Genomic DNA, 20,845 nt, shown 5'->3' with positions numbered 1-20,845 from the left:
TCAAAGAATAAATCGCGAAGGTCGCTCAAATCGACAAGGCAAAACTGACTCATTTTTGCTTTCAGCTCGCCCTTTTATGTTGTACAAAAAATATACTAGGCGGTGGCACTTAGGGCGCCACTTCGGGACAATTTAGCATTATACAAAAATAAGTATAAAAATTTAAAAAGCAGATGACGCGGTTTTTTACCGGGAAGGAGGTGCTTGCTGTGGACGAATACAAAACAATAAAATCTCCTTGAATTTTCTTATTTTATCTTGCAAAGATGAATAGAGTCCGTCAATGCTGGTTTTAACTGAAGCTCACCGCTTTGATATAGTACCTCCCCTTACTAAACCCAATAGGATTTCAACCTGATTTTTTTTTGTTCACCACAGTTTGACCACTTTTCTACTGCTTTTCCACCACCTAATGATATATAAGTTCCACTTTACCTCTACTCAGGCCTTTGATCGAGCTATCTATCGACCAGACACAAATTCCACCGTGCAATTTGAATTTGTGCAAACGACATACGATTATCATGTCACCTTTCTAGAGCTCGGCATTTTCGATCAATTATCCACAAATTGGCGGATAACCGATTATTTATAAACAAATTTGTGGATTATAATACGATTTAACATGTAAGTTCTGTGGATAATTTTCGGGTATGGATAAAGATAAAATAAAGTAGATAATTGATCGAAAATGCCGAGCTCTACACCTTTCCACGGCTTCCGCGGAACTCCGGAATCGACATATTACAACCCCAGTCATTTTTCTACCCCACGTCACCTTGATTAGCATGGTAACACGTTCCACATATTTTATAGTACTTTTTATACCCGGGTTCGTCTTCATGGCAATTGATACAATAAGGATCTTGAACCGGAAAATCAATAGTAATTTCAAATCGGTAGTAGTCCCAAATAACATGGTTTCTATTAACCCATACAGGGATCCAATCGCATGGAGCCATCATATAATTATATTGGTCATATCCAATCCTAACGCCGGTTATTAGGTATGACCAGAAATCCATGTCTGTATCGTATATTGCGGCATCTTCGTAAAACATTTCGTTGTCCACCGTTTCCAATAACAATGGTTCCAGAGTCTTGGCCAGTAATGTAGGCACAGCCCTCGACTTGAACAAATCCCAGCTACTACTTTCTTTATCAGCGTGCCACTGACAAAATACGTCACGCATAGTACTCTTAGCTAGATTAAATAATGAATTTGGATTGAAAGACATGTTACAACGTCTTTGGATCTTTCCTTGTGGTATCTCTCATTTTATACACCGTTTTTCGAAATCATCTTGAAACTGTGTTATGTTCATATAGCCTCTTACTTTTACACTAGAACCAGGAAATTTTCCATTCTTTGAATAATGTTTTTATCTCATTTTTGAGTACTGCTCTTTGGAATACATCTTGAAACTGTGTATGTTCTCTTTGATTAAATCACTTCTTAATTTTTTAATCTAGTTTGTATTGACCAGGAAATTTTCCAAGTTGGTATTGACTTTGAGTACTTGTCGTTCGAAATTATCTTGAAACTGTGTATGTTCATATCGCCTCTTACTTTTTATACTATTTTTTATTAACCAGGAAATTTTCCATTCTTTGAATAATGTTTTTATATCATTTTATTTATATACGTGTAGGAGTAAAATTTATCTGAGACATTGCATTTCCTTTTAGCGTTCAATAACAAGAAGTCGGACAAGAGACGTTAATTATTACAATTTGTTTTATTTTTATTCAATTTGAGATATGACATCCTCTTCATGTTTATAAATTTTAATAGGGCACATACATATTTACCATTTTTAAATATAACCTTATGTCCTACTAAACAGGAAATCATGGGCCCATCTTCGTCAATATCGGATGCTTTGGGGCAACCGACACCACTTAAATCAATTACATCCCGATGAATAATATTTGACAAAAATAAACATTTTTCTTCTCCTTTGCAAAACACTCTTTCATAACCTTGGATGGCTTCGTTTAAACACACTTCCAGTTTATTATATGGAATAACACCATGATCCCAGGTGAGACCGTGAAGGTTGTGGTATACCCACCGGTTTTGCTGTTTTGCCTCCGGAGATAATTCATGTTCTGGGTAAAGAGGTGCAAATGACCACGATGCGACTCTCGGGGTTACTTCAACTGCTGTTGCGGCAGCCTCCTTCACAATCTTAGCACGACTCTCCAAAGTTGTGCGACCTGTTGGCGTCATCATAGATAAGCGACGGTGCCGTACAGCTGTAGATCAATAATATGTCAACTAATGTTTTATTGTAGTTTTTTTACTAATGTATACTAAAGATATATAAATGCGTTAACTCTGTATTTTAAACTTCCACTTGTGAATAAACTGTTGCCATGTTAAGTTAGCCTCGTTGCTTCATTCTAATAGGTTATGGGCTCAGTCCGTGCTTCCTGCGATTGAACAAGTGAATAGTTAGTAGGGTTAGTTAAAGCCTCAGGCACCTGTAGTTAAGTGATAGATATGGCAGTAAACGGAGAACCGAAGTTACTGATAACGAAACTAACCGACACAAATTATCAACTCTGGAAATTTAAAATGAAGATGGTACTAACGAGGGACAATCTTTGGCAAGTCGTAAATGAGGACAAACCAGCTACAGATGTACCGGCGGATTGGAATAAACGGGACCGTCAGGCTCAATCCATAATAGCTCTCGCAGTGGAGGAGGTGCACATCATGAACGCGAAATCGGTAAGGGCCATGTGGACCACACTCAAAAAGCTTCATGAACAAGCCAATATAACTAGCAAGTTATATCTTCTCAGAAGATTACACAAACTGCGACTGCGGGACGGACAAACTATGCAGCAACACATTACCGCCATGCTTGAAATTATCGAACATCTAAGAGGTATCGGAGAAAACATGAAAGAATCAGATTTCACATGTATGCTATTATGCAGTCTTCCGGAGTCGTATGATACATTGGTAACAGCCTTAGAGGTTCGACCAGAAGCCGATCTTATCTTGGAGTATGTCCGCGCGAAATTACTTGACGAGTACCATCGGCGAAAGGAGAAACTCAAAGTCCACCACGATTGAGTTTTTGAACCTAATGGTACGAATGGGTGAGTTGTCGTGCCTATAGATATTCAGGGACGTATGGACTGTGTTGGGATATAAAAATATAATACTCACATGGTACTTGTTAGTTCCTCGGTTACTTTACGATCTTGTATTGTACTTTTGTTCACCGATACCGTTACGTTGTCGCATATTTGTAATCCGCAAGCTGTGTTTGAACCCGTACAACGATAAACGTTTCATCCTGGATGACGGTGTCTCGACGTTAGCTAACGGCCATAACAATATACTGTATAAACAGTACAATAATAAAAACGATTTGTTACGGTAAAAATTTTATTGGAAACTTTTTCTCCACAAATTCGGAAATCATAAGGTCATTAATATTTGTATCATTGGTAAATTTAATAACAATATCGTTCAAATTTATTCCTCGACATCTATTTAAAGTAAAATATACGCAATATCCCCCGAACGTTTTGCCGCTGTTGTTTTGCAGTTGCTTCGAATTGAAAGTGACGGTTAAACTATTTTTCTCGACAAAATTGTTAAACTGGAGGAAATCCGGTGGGTTGCCGAAACTATCAAAGAATTCGCAATTCTTCTTTCTCGAGAAATAAATGACGGTTCAATGTTCACCCGGAGTATTTGCTAATCCCGTATTGACCACGTAAACTTATGGATGATTATAACGTCCAAGTTGGATAAAGCGCTACTGGAACCTACCAACATCACCCATCAGCATTTTGCAATATTTTAATCTTTCGTATCAAATATGAATATTGAAAAATAAAAAACATTAGATTTTTTTATTCATTTTTTATTCATTTTCTAGATTACTGCTTACAATCACCTCGTGACAATAGACCCATTCAGAAAATAAAATACATTTTGACAACGCGCAAATTATTTTTTGTTATTAAAGATAGTCTAATGGTTATTTATACACGTGATCATCGGGCCATCTTCGTCGATTTCGTTAGCCTTTGCCCACCCTCTACCCCACTTAATTCGATAACGTCCCGGTGTATAATGTCCGACAAAAATAGGCATTTTTCATCTCCCTTACAAAATACACTATCATAATATTGCACGGCGCCTCTCAGGCACTCGTAGGGAGTTACTCCATCGTCAAATCCAAGCCCGTGTAAATCGTTCAGCAACCACCGGTTTTGATGTTTAGCCTCCTGCGTTACTTCGTTTTCGGGGTTGGGTGCCATGAATGTCCATGATCCCACTCTCGGTGTTTTCTCCATACTATATAGTAACCGCCACTTCTTTCGCTATTTTTTCCCGTCCATTAATAGTAGCACGCCAGTCGAGGAAATCAAACTCTACGACGATGGATTTCTTAAACCTAGCGATGGGAATGATCAACGTACCATTTACACAGTCATTTTCCGAGCATATAATAAATATATTTAACACAAAATATCTAAGACAACAGAGTTGTACTTACATTGTATTTGTTGAATGATCCTTTCTCATCGAACTTTACTGGTAATAGAATGACTGTTTAACTCAGTGTCTTGGCTTTTTATACCTTAAAATGGTATCATAATCTCGCACGTCATTATAGCTTTGACTGTGCATTATTGATAGTATTCCTTTGGTCGCATTTTGATATTATGTAGGAGACCCTAGTGCGCTTTTATCTTGAGAGTCATATGCACCGGTATATTTAAGGGAAACGAAATATACTCTTGAAGAGATGACCGAGTCTAGTGATGTGCAATAAATTTAGACATCCATATCGCTCGTTTCGAAATAGCGAAGTGCGACAAGTCGTTTTGATCGACTGCATCTCAACGTTCTATATAAATGTCGGACATATGTTTAATCCTGGTCACCATAATAAATTCCCATTTAATCTATGTGTTGACAAAAGAGTATTGGTTTGGAATGAAGTTAATTATGCTCCGGAATTTGAAGAAACTTTAAAAAACAAAAATGGGCGAACATTTTCCTCGAACTCCTTTAATTATAACAATAATGAAAAATCTCATCTTTGATAATAATAAAAGATCCCATCTTTGATAATAGGATTATTATGTATTTTTTAATTCATGTTCTATATTAATAAATATGATAAGTATCCAAAACCTTTAGTTTGAGAAAAATTATAATGTGCGATTCGGAGTAAGTGATTTGAATTAAAATCATTGTTTTTATTTGTCTTCAAAAACTACGTGTTTCTTTGTTTGGTATACAGGTGTACAAATAATAAACGCGAGTAAAAAAAGTAGAAGGTCTAGCAATTACAAGACGATGAACAAATATAAGTTTAAAAATGGATAACCTCGTTTCTTATACTTCGCGAATGAAATTCTAGAACATTCCATCGGAAGTGTCTTATCAATTCCAGACTTCAATCAATAAAACAAGATGTACCTAGCAATCTAACAACCTTACCCACTCTCAGCTTAAATCCAGCAAACAAAAGGACCAATACACCATACACTTTGTAAGAAGGTATAAGTGATCCGAAATCATATACCAACTCCTCCAGACAAACTATTTCACAAGACCGATTTCCGTGAAATTTCCCTGCGTCATCCGCCTTACTCATCTCAAAACAAAACTCTCGAAAATAAATTTTCGAGACAAATATATTTCACAATCACTTCAATAAATTACGCTTCTAATAAATTTAAAATCCTTTATTCCTCTAAAAACAAATATTTATTTTATGTTTATATATATATATATATATATATATATATATATATAATCTCTTATAAACAAGAGGAGCGAGACCGAATACACTCACACTCTCAAAATCCTACTAATAATAATTCAAAACCAAAGGTCTAACCAATTTTTCCGAAATTACTATTTCGGAGCTCTGCGTCAGACCCTGTTGAAATATTTCTTGAAGTTTCCTTATTATCTTACCTTGGGAAATGCTATTTAGAAATCAGTAAACCGGATCTGACCGGTATTTTTTTACAACGGAATTTTCGGAAATATCGACGGTCGAGTTAATCTTATCAGTTCGAACAAGAGGAGCAAGACCATACAGTCACCGGGAATGCCCGCGCCATGTATCGACATCAATCTGAGGAAGGGGTGGGAGAGAGGGGGTCGAAGCCTGCGGTCGCAGCTGAGACCCATAGAAAAATACATTGTCCCAGAACCGGCCCTTCTCCTCTACTTTCTACAATTTTAAATTTTATTTGAACTCTAAAAACTGGTTCTAGAAATTTTATTTGAACTCTAAAAACTGGTTCTAGACTGAACCGTACAGAAACAGTACCTAATTAGTTTTTGTTATTTACGAAAGCTTGGATGAATCACCAAGAATTACTCATAATGAAATAACGTTTTTATAATCATCGAAACTTTTGGTATATGCATCCTAATTGTTTGAAGACCAAAATTATCTTTTGTGAATCCTTATTAAGATATCCTTGTGTGGTCTGCCCATAATTTGCCAGTCTATGCCAATGCGATCGATATTATCCACGGACTCAATTTTATAGCATCGAAGAAGAGTCGCCAACATTGTCATTATACTTCTCATGGCGAAAGCTCTACCTGTTATTTGAAAATTACAGTATTACCATCTGTTTTCGTGCAATAAGTAGTATTTTTCAATTGAATATTGCAAAAGCATAGCAAAACAAATAGAAGGGAGTCAGGTAAGCTGTTAATTTAAATAACGAAGCGTTGAAATTATAACACGAAAACGAATCGAAAAAATAATATAAAAATATAATAAAGGGAAATATTAATTAATAGTTTACTTAATCGTAAGGCAACAACAACATCAAAATAGCAAAGCAAAACGAATAGATTGCCAGTCAAAAAAAAGGAAGAGTAACTAAAATCAAATCTCACAAACATACATTTATAACATTAATAGGAATGATCAGACTAAGACTTATTAAGAGAAATATTGTTAAAAAATGCGAGATCACAACGCATAGCATAGAATTTGTACGTTTTTTGAGCTTTTTTTTTTGGTGTGTGTCAGATTGTGACTGCATCGTTACTTTCCAAATAAGCGAAATTAGTTCTTTTCGAATGAATTTCACAATATAGTTAGCGATTCTGTTATGCCCGTTCGAAAAAATAAACAAATATACTAACTAAAAAATGCCATAAAAATTTGTCTTACTATTAGTTCAGTCATTTCGAACTTTAATTTTTCTATTCTAAATAATAAGCATTAAATATAATTGTATATTTTTTGTGAGTAGAGAAATGAAATAACTACAACTTGATTTAGCTTTTCACAATCCCCCTTAAACCAAAGCGCGTACAAGGTTGCTTCTTCAACAAAGTATGGGTTTGTTTTTCATAAATTTGAGTAAAATTGCGATGCAATCAATTTGGTTAAAATAACTTGAAATTAATATTGATGTAGCAATTCTTTACGTTTGAAAGCCGTATAATGGTAAATACCCATGCAGTTTCTTGGTCCAGATGAAAATGGAATATAGGAATATGGGTGCCTTTCTCGGATACATTCTGCCTGAAATCTCTCCGGTATAAATTTTTCAGGCTCATCGTAGTACTCAGGGTTCCTGTGAATCATCAGAACAGCAAGTACTGTCGTAGTTCCCTTTGGCAGTTTAAGATCATCTAGGTCGACACGAAATATATGAATTTAGTTTGGGTTGCCAGGTAGTTTTCAGATTCAAAATCACTAAATTTTCCAGGTTATTCTTATCTTTTAGGCCCAATTGTCATTGTTCTAAATATAACTAAAGAATTGCGTTTGAATCGCACATTTGAATATATAATGTATGATGTTGTGGAGCGAGCTCCGCCATTTTCGTCTCTGGTAAAACGTAACCTCACTAAAACCGGGTTTAAAACATTACCCAGCTTGATGGTTGAAGTGCAGATATTATAGCCACTTCAACCAAATTTGTTGAAATTCCCTGACTTTTCTAGATTTTCCCTGAGCTGTGGCAACCCTGAACAACATATTGTAACATTATTATTAGATGTGATAGAATGAATCAATTCAAGGAAAAGGTGCCGAAATAAAACTTAGAGATGTGGGAGAAATTTTGTCATAATATTTTATTACTGTCCGCATATAGAGAGATTAAGATTCTCTGTTTCACGTAGAGCTCGGCATTTTCGATCAATTATCCACAAATTGGTGGATAACCGATTATTTATAAACAAATTTGTGGATTATAATACGATTTAACATGTAAGTTCTGTGGATAATTTTTGAGTATGGATAAAAAATAAAATAAAGTAAATAATTGATCGAAAATGCCGAGCTCTAGTTTCACGTCATAGTACTACTTATATTAATAGTTGGCTTTACCTACCCAAATTGAGTCAGCAATTGAATATTGCTTAAATGAGTTTCTATATCACACGTACCGATATAAAGATCTTCTTTTAGTTTTCTTGATATGAATGGGAATGGTGGATACATCCTAAGAACTTCCTATTTCAACAGAATGATTCTCACTTTTTTTGTAAAATTCGCTTCAATTGTTTAAATTTTTAAATAGAAATTACCTTTATAACGCATTCAAGGTACTTCAACTGACTCAAGTCCTTGGCGTCGATATGTGTATCCGTATTTACGCCAAATATTGAATCCAGTTCTTCGTGGATCTTTAACTGCTCCTTCTGATAATTACCAATGACAAATAGAATCCAAGCAGCAGATATTGCTGTCGTTTGTATGCCCTAAAACCAAACGTCGAATTAACAATGAAATGAAGTATATTTAAATAAATGGATAAAGAAAGAAGGTAGGGGTAGCCATTAACTTGATCAGAAAATTTCTATCAATATTCAAGGTTCGAAATAACTTTTTTCCCTAATTCGTGTTGTATTTTTTTATCAAATGATTTTCATGAGCAATGAATTAAACCGCTTCCTAATTTTCATACTCAGCAAAGCATGCAAATATATTTAAAATTCTTCGTTTTTTTTTGGACTAAAACTCACAGCTTCCATTATTGTAAACGCCTCTTCATATATTTCCATGTCCGAAAATGATGTTGGGTCTCGAAGTTGTTCCTTGATAAGAAAATCTAATAGGCATGTTGGGTCAAAATTGTCTGCGGCCAGTTTTGTCTTTTCAAATGTTTCCAATAATGACTTTCGTTCCTTGATTTTCTATTTTTAGGGAGAAACTATTAAATTAACCTAAAATAGAGGCATTCTATTCGGTCGCAAAATATCGTTCAATTATTTGATACCTTTTGAAAATTTTCGAAAACCTTGCTTTTCTGAACAAAAAACTCTTTTCCTGTTGGTGTTAAGTCAAACATAATGTCACATTGCATCCAGATCCTTACAATACTTTCGGACCAAGTTTTTTCAATACTGTAATGAAAAAGAAAAAAATTAAATAAGATAGCGCTCCTACAATTCTCGTAAATGAGCTTCTTTCTATCATCAATTTGGCGGCAGTTTTTGTTAACTGAGTAGACCTAATCCGTGTATCATTAGCAAACGCCACCGAAAATCAATGGAAAAGGTTGGAGAAAGTGTGGAAAAGCTTAGTATTAAATGGCGACAATGAATTAGCTACAGGTAACCAATTCGGAGATAGAGATCCGAAAAATGTTCGATAAGAAGCCATGCAATTCCAACGAAAGTACTCTTGTCATTTTGTGAAATATGATCTTAGTTGTTTTCTCTTGGAATTTGTACAGCTTTGCAATCCATTTAACAATAATTCCGAACCATGGTCATGTAGGACCAAGCTTTTTCTATATGACCTATTTTAACCCATTATTAGTCCAAGGTGAGGGAAAGAAAAATCAGTGCTACAACCAAAGTCTTTTTACACCCAAGACTGAAATATTCAGTAACTAAGATAATTTTCAGAATCCTAACTCATCGAAAGGTTAAACACTTTACTACATTATGCATTCCAATCCTCTCATGTATTGTCTGAACCAGGGCTCTGTAAGCTAATAGAAATAATTGTGCTCCATATGACCGTTCACCGCTTGCATTGCAGATAGGCATTGTCAAAAATATTCTCAAAATAGTTTCTACGTTAGGAAATGTAGACTGAAGTCCGTCAATTAATAATTTATACATATCGACAGGATCGGATACGTTTGCTTCCTTAGCATATTTGATGAAATGTAGGACTTCATCTTGAAAATATTTAATGTCGATATCATTGCTGTATTTCAACGATAGCCTATCGACACATTCATTAACTTCATCTCTATTCATTTTCTCATTGAAAAAGACTTGAAAATCATTCAAAACATCACTGTAAACTGTGGTAATTCTCCTGGTAATCTCAGATATGAGTACATCACAAATTACATTATGAATTTTAACTCTAAAAGATTGCCTACCAATTAAACGCGTGTCATTAGTGGATGTTTATCCAAACTGTAATTTTCTTTTCCTTATTCTGCCATCACTATCTTTGTAGTTTCTATTTTCTGTTAGTAAATTTGCTTCATTCTCAATATCTTCAAATTTGTCTCTTACATCCTTTATAAAATCAGATAGAGATTTGTGTAGATTTACCCCATGGAGTAAATTCGACTGCACGTCTTGTAAAGATTTGCTTGTAGTATTTATTCGCTGCAACAGTTTGTCCCACAACACAGTTATTAAGGCTATTTCATATTCATCAAATTTTTTGGCTAACTTTTTGGCCTCTAATTTACCAATTGGTTTCTCTGTTTCGCTTGTGCTAATTTTAATTAATGATTCCTTTATATTTTTATAATTTAATCTTAAGGCTGAAACGGCGTCTGCTCTAGCTGACCATCTAGTGTCGCTTACTCTCTTCACATTCTTATTTTTGGTATTCGTATCCGGAAAACTATCGTTCCTCAGCACCCGACTGAAATGTTCTTTTCATCTTATGTCCAATTCAAATTTTGCTAAAATACATTCCAGGGACCAGGGCGTACAATCTGTACGAGAACCGAACTTAGTGAACAAACGCGCCTTTAAATACTACTATACTAGCAGACTGCCGAAGTCGGCTATGACGCGAGCTTGCTCAGCTTGGAGCTGGAAAGAAGCGGTAACGAACAGACCCCGCCGAACGCTGTCTCCAGGATCAAAATAGGATTTTTTAGATGTTTTTTAAAATTTGCCTTCAGTGTAACAGTGGTTATTTTATAATTCACTTATTTAGAGACAATAAAAATTATATTTTGGTTTTTGAGTATAATTAACCCAACGATTTCGAGGCCCTAGGCACGAGCCTCATGCGCCTGTTGGGTAATCCGCCACTGACAACGATTGTGAAAGGTCTCCTCACTGACTCAAGCTCTACAAAGGAAATCATCCCCAAGCCCTGACAACGTAGCTGACAGTGGTCTAATAGAACACCCATTATTAACCTGGGTGGGAGTTGGGATTTGAAAACTAAGAAACGTTTTAACTCTGATGTGAACGGACCATAGAGAAGCTCTTCTGAAACGCATATGAATATGATACGTATATTACACCGCATTAACCATTAAATGATAATTTATAAAAATTATAAATGGTGCATCTCGTAATGGTATTCTTTCTCATAGTTGTCGTAAGATCAGCGTTGGTCCTTTCAAAATTGAAAATTCCAGTTACAGTTAACGGTAAAATCATTCCAGAATACCCAGCGCCATCTCTCTTTTCACCAGTGTTCCATTAGTTGTTTTGTAGAATAACCTGCACTCTGTCTTTTCGATTGCATTTTAAAATGGATGAAACATTTTTAAAATTCCGTAAAGCGATTAACGATTTACGTTATATTTCAAATCTATTGATTTCTCCATTGAAGGTAAGTAGATCCCTCTGCATTCGTTTCAGCGTACTTAGTTTACAGTTCTCGAAATAGGTATTGATTATTCTTCGTAATTTTAAAGTTAACATTTCACGAAAGTTATTATTTCAACTTACATTTCTAGCGATTCCAATATTTCTTTGCTGAAGAAATAATTATTTTCTTGGTTCTCACCCAAAACGATTTCTGAAATTAAAATATATTACATGAGTTACCAAAAATCTCGTCAGAGGGATATGGTTTTAAAAGTAATAGTTATTCAAAGGACTATGTTAGTTCACCTGTAATGATGTCCAATGTGCATTTCGTAAGATATTCCTTGATGTTTACTTCATTGCGTTTTTCAAACTTTGATAGCTTCCTTGCAAGAATAGACGAGTGCTTAACCATGTTATCTTGAAATTGATTAAGCATTTTCGAGTGAAATGTTTGATTGATTATTTTACGGTGTCTTTTGCCATAAGCGTCACCCCTGTAATGAAAGTTTTACTAAACTTTAGCTCTTCGAGAAAATAATTTCTGTTACTAATGTGAAACAGCTATAAAATGGTTTATTATTTGAAATGTAGCTTTTCATATACAGAGTGAGATAGCAACAGTTATTTTGTAGGGAAATACTAATACTGCCAATGGAAAAATTCGGTGGAGTTAAATAAAAAGGGTATTCACAGGTAATTTAAAATTTAAGAAAAGGTGTTGACACTTGAAAATTGCAGTATTTCTGTGCCATTATTGCTCATGTTGTATTATATGTAATTACATTGTTCAGTTTGAGGATATTTTAAATTTTACACGCAAATTCATAGGTCTGCAATTTAGTATACATAATTCTTCCTTCGGCAGTATTGTGTTTCACCGGAAATAAATAGTATGATCAATTGCACACTTTGATTTTAAACTGTCTCCGTTAATTTGAAGACCTCGTGGAAAATTAACCGTCTATCCAGGAAGTTATAGGTAATGATTTGATAATGCCGTGGTTTATTTTCATTTTAACGAGTTTACAAAGAATATTAGCTTGATGAAAATTCTGCTTGCATCAAATTTTAACTTACTCATTGGTCAGCGTACTGTTGCCGACTAGCCTTTTTGCTAAATGGTACGAGTCAGATTTGCGCAATTCCTTTTTGTTTGTTAAAATCATCTAAAAATTTGAAAAAAAAACCATTAAAGATTGCGGCAGTTAGAATACTTTCAAGCGTGTATTATTCCCTTGTATAAACCATATCTCAATTTGGCCTTTTGACGTTCAACGCGAATCTACCGTAACATGGGTGTTAAATCTTGAGCCAATTAAGTAATACGCGTTATGCTAAGATGCCTTTGTATTGCACAGTGAGTACTTCAAGGAAATTTATTGCCAGTTTACCTGTTAAAATTTTAAATAAACCTTTCTTTGCTTACCTGGGCATATTCAGCAGTGGCTAGAACTGCGAGGTTTTGTAGTCCCAATCTCAGCAAAAATTTCCCCTCCTTTTCAAATAATTTCCCTAATCCCGTAGAAACTTCTAGAACATCTTTAAAACAATTGAAATGACAAATATAAATGGGTATGAGATTGATAAGTTTTTTTTCTCGAAGAACCGAGTACCATTTTTTTCTCTAATATACTTTAATCACTTCATTTTGGAAAAGTTATGATACCAATAAAATGAATCTAAGCTTTTTATACGAAGGATTATGATCACTAAGCGTATGGCTTATTTACAGTGCATAGAGTGATATTTGCTTTCTCCTATGTCAAAGCTAACCGACAGCGCTCTGTACTGACTATTAACGTTAGCATCAGAAAGTCTTGATGTAAAGAAGAAACCGCGTAACACCACGAGGGAAAGCTACTTTGACAAGCTGATATCAAAGCAGGGTTATCTTAATCGTCTTTCACTTTAACGCCAAGAAAAAATTTAAAACTTACATGCCATTTTGGGAACATCTTTTTTGACATTGAATTTTTTAAAGTAATTTAAATGTCCTACAGGAAAAACTCCTTTTAAACTCGGTAAATTTTTCAAATCTTTCAATTGCTTTTTATTCCATAGAAAAACATATATAGTAAAACCCAACACTGTTGCGAATGCTATGAATATATAATTATTTAAAAAATTCTGCATTTCAAACAGCATTCTCTATCTCTAAGGGCCTTCGCGTGATTATGAAATATATAAAGCTTCGATTGCAAATTGTAAGTTTAATGATTTAAATCGGAGTTTGTATCATTTACGTCTTAACGGATGTAATGCCATTATTACAAAAAAGATCATTTATATAGTGGAGCTGGAATCTTGGGTTGACACTTTCAGAGCTAGATGATAATTTAGTCTGATAATTTTAAGTTGAAGAATTAAAAATGTGATTTTACAGTGAGAAATTGCTGAATATAAAGACGTTTTCCTGCAGCTTTTGAGTTTTATAATAATCATTCTGATGAGAGAAAAGGCCGCGTATTTTGGGATGAATTAGTACCCTACACAGGGAGTCTAACCTCCCATATTGGGAGGAAGGGCCCGCTAAAGGAAAGAGAGGTTAAATTCAATTGGTTCCTTCTTGTTGCGTGGGATGCTGTTTGTTATAAATTAGTAGTTTGCGCCCTCTGCAACACAAAAAGTAATTTTTTCAAAGTTGACCACACTCTTGTATTCGTTCTTATACTCACTAGCTTTGTCGGTCAGATTCTTACGAGATGTCTGATGCCACTGGCCACGTGATGAGTTCAAATCAAGTTTTTCCCCTTTCCTTCCCTTGAAAGCATTTAATAATTACCTTTGCCAGTCTCAAAAGCGCTTAAAATACTTCCCCTTTTTAAGTACTCCCTGATATCATGTACTTCTATGGAAGTTTCAAAGTTCATGATTAATTTGTCTTCTTCTATTAAAAAAATAAACATAAAAAACTAAGCTATTTACACGATCGGCATAATTTTACTATTTCATAAATTATTTTTCTTCTTGTGTCGATTAAAATTATAATTTAGAGTGATTAAACTTTAAACCATTTAAATAAAAATCCCTTTCGGAAACAATTTTTCTCTTCTCTCCAAATATAGTTATCTATATATTTTTGGATTCTTGCAATGAGGTTTGAACGAGGGGTCGGTCATTGATGAAATCCCGTACGCTACCCGTGAAATCCAACTTAAGAAATTCGAAATCAATGCTGATTTCGAAATCAAATAAAAAATCCGAAATCAGCAACGAAATCACCAAATCAGTAAAGAAATCATAAAATCAGTAAAGAAATCATAAAATCAGTAAAGAAATCATAAAATCAGTAAAGAAATCATAAAATCAGTAAAGAAATCACAAAATCAACAAAGATATAATAAAATCAGAAGCAAAGTCACAAAATCAGAAACAAAATCAGTAAAGAAATCGTGAAATCCATTACACAATTCACGAATTCCAAAATCAAAAGAAATCACAAAATCCGACGAAATCACGGGAAAAATCTCAAAATCCGTGGAAATCATGGAAAAAACCTCAAAATCCAACGAAATCAAGAGAAATATCCCAATAGCCTTCGAAATCACGGGAAAAAAATCGAAAAATCCGACGAAATCCGTTCGATTTTATCAAATTTTGAAATCCGACGAAATCAAACGAAATCCGAAGAAATCAAATTAGATTTCGAAATCCCGTACACTTTTTCAAATACGTCCGACCCCTCGGGTTTGAACGTATAGGAAAGTTTTTAATTAATAGACAGGATAGGTAATTATATTATTTCATTTACCTTTCATAGAAAAGTAATAAGCGATAATTGGAACTGCTAGCAAATCTGTATGCCTTAAGAAAGGCAAAATCTCGACGTAGAAAGCGAACTAAAAACAATACGGCCAGTCATTTGAAATTCAGATTTCTCACTGTATTGTGTATTGTGTATCGCTTTTATCATAAACGGCTCTATTAGCCTAGCTTTCCCCATTGCAGAGTCACATGTCAAAAATAACAAGTTGGGAAAGAAAAATATTACCTTTCCCAGTCGAGACGAGGACTATCATCTACCCACTTGTTTACCTGAATATGTAACTAATGATAATTATTGATATGAGACTACAAGCTTTAAAATTTTAAAAAGTGAATTATTCAAGTGTGATGAAGAATTCCATTGATAATGCGATCTAATTGTGGTCATGATTCTTGGTTCTTGGTTCTAAAATAGAGGATATACAACAGAGGAATACACAGTTCTTAAAATCAGTTATAGTTAATTTTTTGGAACTACTTTCGGCGCTGTGTTTCTTGGTTTACGCGTGGTTCTCTTTGTCTAAATATCTCTCCCTACCTCCATAGAGGAGCTACAGTAAAGCAAAAGACATTTTTCAACCTATAATTATATGTCTTATACAGAAGTCAATCAGTCAATGAGAACAAATCGGAAAAGGATAGTAGAAACTTAACAAGTTATTTGCTTATGCATTGGTAAAGATTATAGTGTACTTTTCTCTACCGTATATCCTCTATGGTTCTAATTAAGGACCTAGTATTATTTACTAAAATGTGTATTTAACTTTTGGATCACCACTTCACAGAGGACACGAAACAACGCCAATATTAATCGTATATATCTTGGTATGGCCCTAGGGTGTTTTCAATTTTCGATAAATTCCAAACCGATATAATATCAATGGAAGGAATTTAATTAAGCATTACATTCCAATACGTATATAATTTTGTTTGAATCTACGTTTAGGCTATTAATAAACATAGTAAAGCTAAATAAATATTTATAAATTCCCATTTCAAATATTAATATCAAAAGATGTTCTTGGAATATCGAAATGAAACATAGCTTTATAGCTACGCAACTACTAAAAAATCGTAATAACAAAGCATATTTCTCATATTTTCATTTAATATTTTGCAAAAAGAAAATATTAAGGTTTTGAAAGAGTTCTTTACATTCCAGCCAAGGTAAAAACAAGAAAGATGTATGAACCGAGGAGTAGAAGCTGTAAGCTTATTAAAAAATATAAAATGTTATCTCTTATTCATCTCAGCAATTCTTTAAACAAGCTTTAAGGTAAATAATGGATGGAATAATTGTTGGAAAGCTAACAGAAGAAGGGTTAGAGAATACCGCAAAAATGAGATAGATAACGTAGTAAAACACAATTTTCCGAATTTTTGTGAGCAATGAACGCGTTTCGAAAATTACAAACACGTTTGTGCCTATTTTTCTAGTGAAAACGCAGTGACAAACACACACAGACACTCCAGTGTAATACTTCTCCGCTTCTTGATGTAATCGTCAGTTGGAGAGGTAAAAACATCCTATGCCAGCGAGATTAAGACGTCAAATAGAATTATATAAAAACGTCTTGGTTTGGACCAAGGCCGAAAAAACAAACGATATGTGTGAGGTTTAACAATTGACTGAAGTTTCAGATATTGAAATTTTTTTCTAGTTATTTTTATCCACTCAATACTTAATCAATATTTAATTCAATCAACTGATTTTACTGTTAATCGATCTAGTCCCTCTAAATTAATTGAAAAAATTACATATCTACGCTTTTTCAAGAACAATTACATTTTCCGAAAACATTTTATCATGAAATTAATTATTTTGAAGGGAGTACGTGTTGAGGGTTCAGTATTGAATATTTGAAATGTTCTACTGGATGTCTAAAAAGAGCAAACGAACTTGGCATAACTCGAATGGAAAGTGTAAATATTTAATCGTGGATGCCAAACAGGGGTGTAGAGCGAATTTATACATTTAATTTCGTATATCGAAATGCTATATTTCTATTGTCGCCTCTATGATGGTAAATTTGCACTGGAACTTCCATTTCCGTACTTAACAATTTCTTGGTTATAACTCAGTCTATGGTAATATTGGCTGAGTGTGTTGCGACGGCTCAGATGACCCATACACTGAAACCACTGGTGATTATAAAATGCCTTATATTGGGAAAATAGAGGAAGAGAGGGGTGTCGGAATTAAATGTGACCTTCTTGGCGTAACTAGTAATGAATGATGTGTTTAACCATATTATTTCCGCGGGAAATGAATATAACTAGTACTGAGAAGTATTTCTGTTTATGTGATCTTTACCCTTTACCACACAGGATAAACTTTGTTGCTTTGTCTTAAGTAGACGACATTCACTGTAAACTATAGTCTTATCAACAACTTAAAACAGATTTAATCTTCTTTTGGTGCAAACTTGAAAATTTGTCAAGCCAGCGACAATTAAAACTATGTCGGTCAAGGTGCTCACAAGTTAGTGAGCATCGACACGAAATCCCTTCAAAATAATTAATTTTTTTCATAAAATGTTTTCGGAAAATGTAATTGTTCTTGAAAAAGCGTAGATATGTAATTTTTTCAATTAATTTAGAGGGACTAGATCGATTAACAGTAAAATCAGTTGATTGAATTAAATATTGATTAAGGATTGAGTGGATCAAAATAACTAGAAAAAAATTTCAATATCTGAAAAATTGTTAAACCTCACACATATCGTTTGTTTTTTCGGCCTTGGTCCAAACCAAGACGTTTTTATATAATATCTGTCACTTCAGTCTTAATGTAATTAAATTTTGAATAATTATGTTTGCTTTACCTTCATACATTTGCACTCTAAAATATAATGGTGCATTCAAACACCATATATGCTGTTTTTTCCAGTGCCAAAAAAGACATCATTTAGGGTGTGCTTTAACCCCATTTCTATGATCAATTCACGCCATTTACTAATATTATTTGCAAGTATTAAGGAAATATTAAGCATTTATGCACCATTTACAGTGGCTTTTAACATCTTTTTTAGACAATCTGTTGAACTTCTAATATTACTTAGTTTAATGGTTTTAAAAGTAGGGAAAAAGTACGCTACCTATGTCACATTATTAAACCAAGTGAAGTGAAATAATTGTTAAATTATTATTATAACCACTACACCTCAGACACGTGGTAAGTCTAAGTTTTCCAAGAGATCTAGGCTGCGTTCAGTAACCGGCATCAAAAACATCGATGGCTAAATGATGACATCGATGTCTTACTGAACGGTTTTTCGCGTCTTTGGGCGTGACGTCATGATGCTCATCGGATGCCCATCAAAAAAATCAGCTGTGATAGGAGGTTTTTTTGATGAGCATCGGATTCATGACGTAATTTTCGTCATTTTGCGCCGCGACAAAAAAATAGTAGGGAACTTCATCCCTATCTTCCGCAATTTTTAATAATGAAGAATTGGCAAATATTATATTTATGGATAATAATACTAAAAAGTAACGTATTATTTCGTTAAAAAAGGATTATGACAGAATTTTAAGAGCTAGGCGTTTTGATTTAATTGATAAATTGAAGTCAAGAAGGAATTTACTATAAGAAGGCCTAAAAAGGCCTCCGGTGTGCGCGTGATAGTCGACAATCCCCCCTCATGGGTGGGGGGAGGCTGGAAACCAAGGCGGGACTTAATATTTTATCTTACTCTATGTTTTTCACCATCTATCTCTTTTAGCTTTTCGTTAAGCCTTGGTTTGGTTTTTGAAACTCACGAAATCATAAGTATAGTACACTTGATTCGATTTAGAAACAATTATAGAACGAACGATTTTCACGTAGAGACACATATTCAAAATCCATTAAGTTAGGTTCAAAACCTTTAACTAACTTGTTATGGCAATTAAAAACCATTCGCGTACCGTTTCAGCACCACTGGCATCCTCCATTTTCTGTTTACTTTGCTCGAGGTTTTTTTTTCTCTATTCGGAATACGTCAATCGCGTCTGTATGACCTATCCCCACGGGATCCAATAGGAAAGCACAGAGCAATGACGGTCATGAAAGGGGTGGGGCTTATTTGTCCGCTGACACCGGCGTAAGAGTAGAAGCGTAAAATCTAGTGACTTAGGCATTCTTATAGTAAATTTATTCTTGTTGAAGTATAATATATTTGTAAATAGTTCGGTTTAACGTTATCATAATATAGTCGCCATTTTGAAAAGCATCGATTACATAAAATTTTCCCGTTCAACAACTTCAACGTCATCATGACGTCAAAAGAACACCGATTTCATTTTCCCAAACATCGATGTTTTTCCTGATGAGTGTTACTGAACGCAGCCCTAGCTAATTATTATGTCCAATCACGATGGTTAAAACCTGTATCTACCTGGGCTCGAACCTGGGACTTTCCGCGTGTGAAGCGGACGTGATAATCCCTACACCATAGATACGTGGTATTACTGAGTTTTCCAAGAGATCTAGCTAATCCTTTTGCCCAATCACGATGGTCAAAACATGTATCTACCAGGGCTCGAACCTGGGACCTTCCGCGTGTGAAGCGGACGTGATAACCACCACACTACAGATACGTAGTAACACTGAGTTTTCCAAGAGATCTGGCTAATTATTATGTCCAATCACGATGGTCAAAGCCGTACTGCTGTAATTAACTAAAATTAACATACTTAGACTTAATTGTTTTGATCAAACTGGCTGATAGCACACCCTGAATACTTAATTGTTAATTTAAGATAATTCCGAAAAGTATCTTCTCTGTAGTTTTTAAGTTATCGGTGGGGAAAAATCACGAAAAACCCATGTTAATCTCCATAGGAAATTAGCAAAAGTGGGTGAATATTACTTTAACGTTACAAAACGGTATCAAGTCATATCTACAAGGGCCTACCGGCCCTGTAGAATATAAATTAAGAAATTACTTAGCCGTGATTTTTTACAGTTTTCTTTGCGCGTCTAAAGGCCTATAGCGATAATTCTAATATTTTTAGATTTTGACTTAAGCAAATTCTCACTGGTCATGCCAGGAACACCTCTCAATTGAAATCATTTTAAAGTTTTAATGGAACTCGCAATGGAAAAGTACAAGCATCAGTAGCGTAAGGGGTAGAAAATCACCTCGTGATTCTTGTAAAAAACACAAGTCGAAGTGAGCGGGGGAAAACCCACTATAATAAGAGAGACCTAAACTGAAAATTCTACCCAATTGAATCAGGCCACGCCCATATATACTTCTCTTAGCCACGAGCGGCGCCACCATTTTTGCAAGCCATGTGTGAAGAAAAGAG

The 20,845-nt window shown here is 34.5% G+C and overlaps 1 protein-coding gene and 1 non-coding gene across 2 annotated transcripts; both read right to left on the bottom strand.

Moving 5' to 3' along the window:
- Nucleotides 1-6,235: 6,235 nt before the first annotated feature.
- LOC149708865 (cytochrome P450 4C1-like) lies at nt 6,236-13,951 on the bottom strand. Its single transcript, XM_089864345.1, has 10 exons — nt 13,212-13,951; nt 12,863-12,951; nt 12,089-12,279; nt 11,924-11,993; nt 9,253-9,379; nt 8,999-9,169; nt 8,561-8,734; nt 8,420-8,486; nt 7,478-7,657; nt 6,236-6,607 (listed from the first exon to the last, which is right to left on the bottom strand). The coding sequence occupies exons 2-10, from the start codon at nt 12,949-12,951 to the stop codon at nt 6,450-6,452; spliced, it is 1,227 nt and encodes a 408-aa protein (XP_089720471.1). The 5' UTR covers nt 13,212-13,951; the 3' UTR covers nt 6,236-6,449.
- A 6,107-nt stretch (nt 13,952-20,058) lies between these two features.
- Nucleotides 20,059-20,131, bottom strand: TRNAV-CAC (transfer RNA valine (anticodon CAC)). The gene has a single exon. It is a non-coding gene; the product is annotated as a tRNA-Val (tRNA).
- Nucleotides 20,132-20,845: the final 714 nt, after the last annotated feature.

The sequence above is a fragment of the Phalangium opilio genome, unplaced genomic scaffold, assembly GCF_054372755.1.
Source record: "Phalangium opilio isolate 3A_F unplaced genomic scaffold, DU_Popi_V2 ptg000013l_1, whole genome shotgun sequence".
NCBI classification, from domain to species: Eukaryota; Metazoa; Arthropoda; class Arachnida; order Opiliones; family Phalangiidae; genus Phalangium; species Phalangium opilio.
This window is presented reverse-complemented; position numbering and strand designations above follow the sequence as displayed.